This window comes from Pundamilia nyererei, unplaced genomic scaffold, assembly GCF_000239375.1.
Source record: "Pundamilia nyererei isolate P.nyererei 1_Seehausen unplaced genomic scaffold, PunNye1.0 scaffold00013, whole genome shotgun sequence".
Classification (NCBI taxonomy): domain Eukaryota; kingdom Metazoa; phylum Chordata; class Actinopteri; order Cichliformes; family Cichlidae; genus Pundamilia; species Pundamilia nyererei.
In genome coordinates, this window is record NW_005187414.1 from 2308778 (window position 1) to 2315289 (window position 6512).

Consider the following 6512-nt stretch of genomic DNA (forward strand, 5'->3'; position numbering starts at 1 on the left):
TGTGTGTGTGTGTGTGTGTGTGTGTGTGTGTGTGTGTGTGTGTGTGTGTGTGTGTGTGTTTTCTTCTTTTTTTTAAGAATACAAGAGTAGCCCTGGATCACTTGGAGTCTATTCCAGAAAAACAGCTTCTTATGGAGAACTTCAGAGATTTGGAGGTGGGGATCACATATAATCTAGATTACTTCTTTTATTTGACTGTTAATGAACGCGCAAAAATTAACCGAGTAACTGCACAATTAGCTCTGAGTCACATATAAGAGGATTAAATCCTATAATTATGGATTATTAATTGCAAAACTATGGAATTAATGCTTTACTAACTTTACCACCGCACAACTGATTAGCAGGCAAACGGACAAAACACAAGAGCCAGTTAAACTTTCAATCATCGTAACATAAGGAGGATTCCCTCACTAAGCTGCTGCAGCAAGACAGTCAAAGTGCCACAAAATCACATGAAAAAGTTCTGTCTGCATCTCCGTACTGTCAAACTCTAGCACTAACCTAAATGGCCTGATCATCACTTTCAATATAATGACAGATGTTTATCAGCGAAGGTCCTCTTAGTCCTTTGTCAGTCTCAAGTTCCTGACACATACAGTGAAGCATTGAAACAGCTGGAGGAGGCTCAGCACCGGGCAGATGTGACTAATTGCATCTTCCATGGTTAAAGCTCCGCATCATGAAGCAGCATGACTCAGCAGAATCATCACTGCTAAGTTTATTGTCAGAGGCCTCAAAGTATTTTATTCCTTTGCTCAGCTGTCGAAGATAAGCTTAGCTGTTGCTAATCTGTTTGCTAATGCACAAAACAAGCAAAGACCAGGACTGCCAAAGGAACCAATTGGGGCAGTGGTGATGTGATGTCCAGAACAATGTCTCAAACAAATGAAGCTAACTAAATTTTTAAGAAACACTTTAATAGTGTAAAAATAAATTAAAACCAGTACAAAGAGCAGGATCACATCCATGTGAAGCTAAAACAAGCACCAAACTGTGAGTCAGCCCAACGGAGCCGTTGGTTTCAGGTCAGACTGCTGAGAGCAGAAAAAGACTTCAGTAAGTAAATGAAGAATTGAGCCTCAGCAGGTTGCTTCACTCAGCAGCATAACAACAGCTTAACTACATCTGTGTGAGTGACTCAGTCTAACCTGGCAGAGACACAGCCTGTTATGTCATGTTGACTCCATGCACACCAATGCCAATGTGCGTTATACTAGATTTTAGCTAAATAATTCATGGTTAGTTTATTGATTTTGCTTATTTGGGCTTTTATTATTGATAGGGAGGTCATCTACATGTTAAATTCTTTCTGTTATTCTCATTGCTGATCAGTAGTCAGTGTAAATCTATTTGATAAGTCCAGAGCTCTAACTGAACCTCAAATAACGAAATATTTGTCTTGTTTCACAATCACGCCCACCTATGTGTAGTGCTGTCACATCCAGGTATTGTGTAGTTTGCGGAGTCCTGCAACACTTGTGTGTGAGTGTAATGGACTGCCAGGCTCCAATTTACTGTTATAGGAAGCACTCGTGAATTCAAAAGATTAGCTTGTGCACTTTGTACTATTTATTCAGTTGTTCTCTGACTAATTAACCCAAAAAGAAAAACTGTTTAAGATTGTTTAGATTCTTTTCTTTTCTGCCTGTTTAGAAATAGTCGCACAATCTGATGACACAGCTTCTGTCTTGTGTGTTCAGGACTCACAGCAGCAGAGGGAGATGGTAGAGGAGCGCCACGCCAAATACAAAGAGATCGTCTGGGACCTGCAGCACCAGCTGGATGAGTCCAAACGCAGGATCCAAGAGTACAGAGTATGTTAGACACACGGTTGCAGTACCTTGATGCCTAGCAAGAGACGATACTTTAGAACAACAACCTACACTTTTTCTATTTCAGTCACTAATTGCGGCGCTTTGTTCAAACAGCAGCTGTTTGGATAAGGATAGCCTGACTTTGAGAGTGGGTTATGAGTCTGGCTCACCCACACAGATGCCGGTGTGTGTGCACTGCACCTCATTTGCAGCTCGTTTGAATAAATGAATAAATTCGCACAGTGGTAACATAGCATGGATGGACAGAGCGGGACAGGCTCTGGGGGTGCCACTAATGTACCCCCCCCCCAAAAGACAAAAACAAAACCCCAACTTGAATTTGCCACTCACTGTTAATTGCTACTGTCATCCTCTCTGTTATAAAGCAGCCGAGGGAGTCATCAAGACATCGTCGTTGACAGCTGATTGCCATCAGCAGTTTACAGCCTCCCCTAAACAGCCATACAGTCACTTTTTAAATGGCTTTAATCTGCCAGATTACCCCATTGGTTTGCCAAATGACTCCTGCGTTGAGTGATAAGTGGCGATTGCATTAGCTTAATAGCTGCTGCCCACTCGAGGTTTGTTTAAGGAAAAAGGATGGATGAATGTCTTTATAAGACTTCCATCTTAAACAGAGGCAGCAGTGCTTACAAACAGCTTCCACGTCACGTTTAGCTGAGGCTCTCGGACTTTTCTGCTCAGATTATCTCTTTGGTCCGCCGCTGCTCTGGCCTCGTAGGACATCTGGAAAGTTAGTGATCCATATCCTGAGGATAAAAGACAACAAGCGCTCCGTGTCATACTTTAAGCAGCCGCTGCACCTTTGTGGACCTTGCAAAAGAACCACAGAATATTAAGGGATTTTTTCAAACTGCACACCAGCGTTTTTGGAGACCTGTAAACTTGCAAGTGTGGCAGCACAGGTACACAGCATTCAGCCACAACATTAAAAACACCTGCTTTCCTCCTGCCTCCTAAACAGCCTCTGACATTTGTGGTGTCTGGCACTGGGACGTTGGCAGCGGATCTTTCGGGCTGGGATGTTTTGTGGATCAGGTTTGTTCCGGTAGATGCTGGTATGCCCAAGACTCTGATTTGTATTACTCGAGCTGTTTCTGAGCAGTTTTTCTTTTTGCAAAATGATGGAGGGAAGCCCTCTGTGCGTCAGTGCCTTGAGGCGGTGCAGGTGGGGTGGTCTCTGTTGTCTGCAGGAGTGATCAAGTAGGTGGCCAGGTTTTAATGTTATGACTTTTTAGCGTATACTTACTGGAAAGACTGAGATTGCTTATGTAAATCATTTTGTCGAGCATTTTTGATATGCATACAGGTATTTTGGGGACCCAGACAGCAGCCCCTTTCCTTTAGCGTGGTGCATTTGTCTGCCTTGTTCCCTTCCCAGAGCCCAGACTCATTCAGATGGTTTATTTTAGCTATAATAAAATGGCCTGGCGTGCATAATCTAAGAATCCTGCACAGCACACTTCACTGTCCATGTCGATCATTGCATGGCGTAAAGGAAATTTTACATTATTGTTAAATTAAGCACACTCATAATGTCTCACCAGCTTCTTGATGGATTGTCCGTTCGTTCAGTTCACCGGCTTTTTGCATCTTCACATCACGAACATTGCAGATCAGCAAACTGCCGTCTGAGGCTCAGCGATGTAAAGGGCTGAATAAAGTAATAGAAATGCATCGGCAGCACAGACCGTAGCCTCCAAAACAACCATACAGCTGATTCGACATCTTTCTAAGACAGTTTCAATAAAAACTGGAGTTTATCTCCTTCACGGAGGCTGGATTTATAGCAGGACGGCTGCATTAGATTATCTTTATCCAGCTGTATCATAACCTGACAGCAGAGTGTATGCACCGATGCCATCCTCAGGCTCACTACGACTATAAATCTCTTGAAGGTTTCTTTCTCCTTCCACCCAAAGAGCTGTTGTGTGTGTTTGGTTGTTTTTTGTAAATCTGGTGTGTAGCCTACATTCTCGTTACCATGTCCTCCTCTTCCAGCACGAGAAGTTGGATGCCACTTCCAGGAGCCTCAAACTGGCTGCTCTTTCTTCCACTATCAAAGGCTCCAGCACGTTCCTTAGCAGCTCGCTGAGATCTGACACACTGTGTGAGTACGGAGCAGCTCTGACAGCCTTTCTGTTCTATGCTTTGATGGGAGTCGTGTATTTCCTGCATCTCTGTATTGCTGATCATTTGAAAATATACAGTACGGCGGTATTTTGGAGTAAAATTATTGTCAAAGTATTCTTATTTTTCTAAATAACTGCATCCAGACTGTAGTGAAAAGGATGTTTCGGTGTTTCTGATCTGCATTCATTTCAGTATAACGCTCACCAATAACCCAAATTTCACCATGTTACATTCAGGGCACAGTCTCGCTTTCATTTAGTATGTAAACATGGCAGCCGGCGCTGAAACTTTCCATCAGTGAGTCTGCCTGTATCACTGCCAGTGGCTCCCAGCCAAAATCACTTGTAGCGCTTTCCTAAGCCGCTTACAAATATTTGGCTCAGCGCGAGAGGAGCGTACTTTCTGTGGCTCTGTGTCCATTTTACCTCCGAGATTTATGGAGGCAGAAAACATGTTCGTGGCTGTTTAACACCAGTGTTAATACACAGAGTAATTACCACACATAGTTGCGACTTCCTCGGCTGTAGCAGGTAGTGCAAATCATATTTTATGCGCCTTGTTAGTGAGAAATGTCTTGTTCATAAATGTCGCGCTGTGATTGGTTAGTAAATGAAGCGGGACTGTAACTGTGTATCCTTTCTCTCCTCTGCCACAGCGCCTCTCAAACGCTTGACCACTTCAGACCTGGACGACTCCAGAGTCGACGGGGCCAAACCTCTTGCAGATTAGTTCAACCGTTAGCAAACCTTTATCCATCTCTACAAACACACACACACACCGACTCTACCTGCTGGTGCTCATCCGGAGCGAAACCTAGTGAGAGGCCTTGCACTCGACGCTAATCCTCCACGACTACCTCAGCCAGGCAGTCGGCGAATGTGCTCGGGAGACTGTGACGTTTTATTAAAGCAAAACTTTAAGAAACACTTTAAAACATGAGCTAAATATCTGCACGCTGTAAAGAGTTTAACTGTTATTTATAATCATGAATGTATTTCAAAGCAAAACGGTTTCACTGTTCCACGTTCTTGTCTTGTTCTAGATGTGGTTAAATGTCTGTTCTGCTCTTATCATCATGTGTTTCTGCTAAAAGACAAACTCCATAAATGAACTCGCAGTGCCTTCTGAACAATATGCAGTTTTTTAAAACTAGCGCAATGTGACAAATGTTTTTGTGTGTGCGTTTCCATCCAACTCTTGATGAATGAGAAACTCTTTCTATGTTTTGTATACTGCAGTATTTATATTTGTAAGAAAGAAGGAAACGAGCACAGTTAGATGGTTATTTTGTCATGAAATATGAAGGAAGTGTATGCACTGTGAATAAATCTGCATGGAGCTAAATGTCTAGTTTTCTATGCACACTTGATGTCCCCTTCATTTCAGACTGAAGTGTTTGCTTTGCAGCAGCTGAGAGACTCCAGCTACTCCCAGCGGTATCTTTTGCTTTCAGCTGAAATCCTTCAGAGGGACAACCTAATGCCACACACGAGAGGAACGTCCTTTTAATTTACTGCTCGGCTGTTAAGGCAGAAATACAGTCCCCGGTGCGTGAATATTAAAAAATGTTTACATAATCTTTGTTTGGACATTCTGTGTTTGCACGGGTTGGTTGTGTGCAGCATAAAACCAGATGTCACTGGATTCTGGCAGAGCAGGGAAGCTCAAACTGATGCAAAGGTCAAAGATTCCTCCGTATATAAGTAAATACATTAAATACTGTTACTTTTTCTTTTCATCACTACTGATTTAATAAAACATTGCAAATACAAAAGACATGTTTTATCGGCCTGTCACACTTCTGCCATTATCTGCCTGTATTATGTCATTTATTCCTCTCAGCCTTAATAAAACATGCTATTAACGTGTGTTTGTTTTCTGTTGCAGTGACGGCTGTAACTTTATGAGAAATGCAAAGAAAGTTTGAAATGATCAGAGTAAACATTTAACATTAATCATACAGTGTAGTATGAATAAGACGGTGGATAAGAAGGACTCAACAGAAGACGTCAAACTGAAGAAGGAAAGCACTGTAGTCTATTGATGTACCCACTTACAAACAGCCTTTACCCTGCCTGTATATTTAGGATAAGGCAGCATGGTGATGTGGTGGTTACGCCTCACAGGAAGAAGGTCATGAGTTTGAATCTACCAGCTCGCCACGGCTTTTCTCTGTGGAGTTTGCTTGTTCCCTGTGTGGCTGTCTGAGCTCTGTCTGGGAACTCTGACTTCTTCCAGTCCAAAGGTGTGCAGTTAGTGTGGTTGTTCACCTCTCTGTGTTAGCCCTGCAACAGGCTGTGCCCGGCCTCTGACCTGTGACAAAATACTGAAACTTTAAAGTAAGACACAGGTTGAGAAGAAAAAAGGAGTTCTAAACAAGGTTATTATAGTTTACTGTGTTTATATTGTAATACTTGTACTAACTGAAATTAAACCGAATTAAAAACAAAAAGTCAAAATGAAATAAAAACAACCTTTAGCTACAACCACAGTATAACAGAGTGGTGTAGCGTTGGTTTGTGAAGTGTCAAGCTGAGAACA

At 42.4% G+C, this 6512-nt stretch overlaps 1 protein-coding gene across 3 annotated transcripts in view; it reads left to right on the forward strand.

Moving 5' to 3' along the window:
* Positions 1-5340, forward strand: part of cep128 (centrosomal protein 128) — a 43445-nt gene extending 38105 nt beyond the window's left edge. For all 3 annotated transcript variants that reach the window (XM_005724857.2, XM_005724859.2, XM_005724858.2), the window contains exons 22-25: positions 78-155; positions 1704-1817; positions 3840-3948; positions 4627-5340. In XM_005724857.2, coding sequence (XP_005724914.1) covers positions 78-155; positions 1704-1817; positions 3840-3948; positions 4627-4700 — 375 coding nt within the window. In that variant the 3' untranslated portion in view covers positions 4701-5340. The remainder of the gene's footprint in view (positions 1-77; positions 156-1703; positions 1818-3839; positions 3949-4626) is intronic.
* Positions 5341-6512: the final 1172 nt, after the last annotated feature.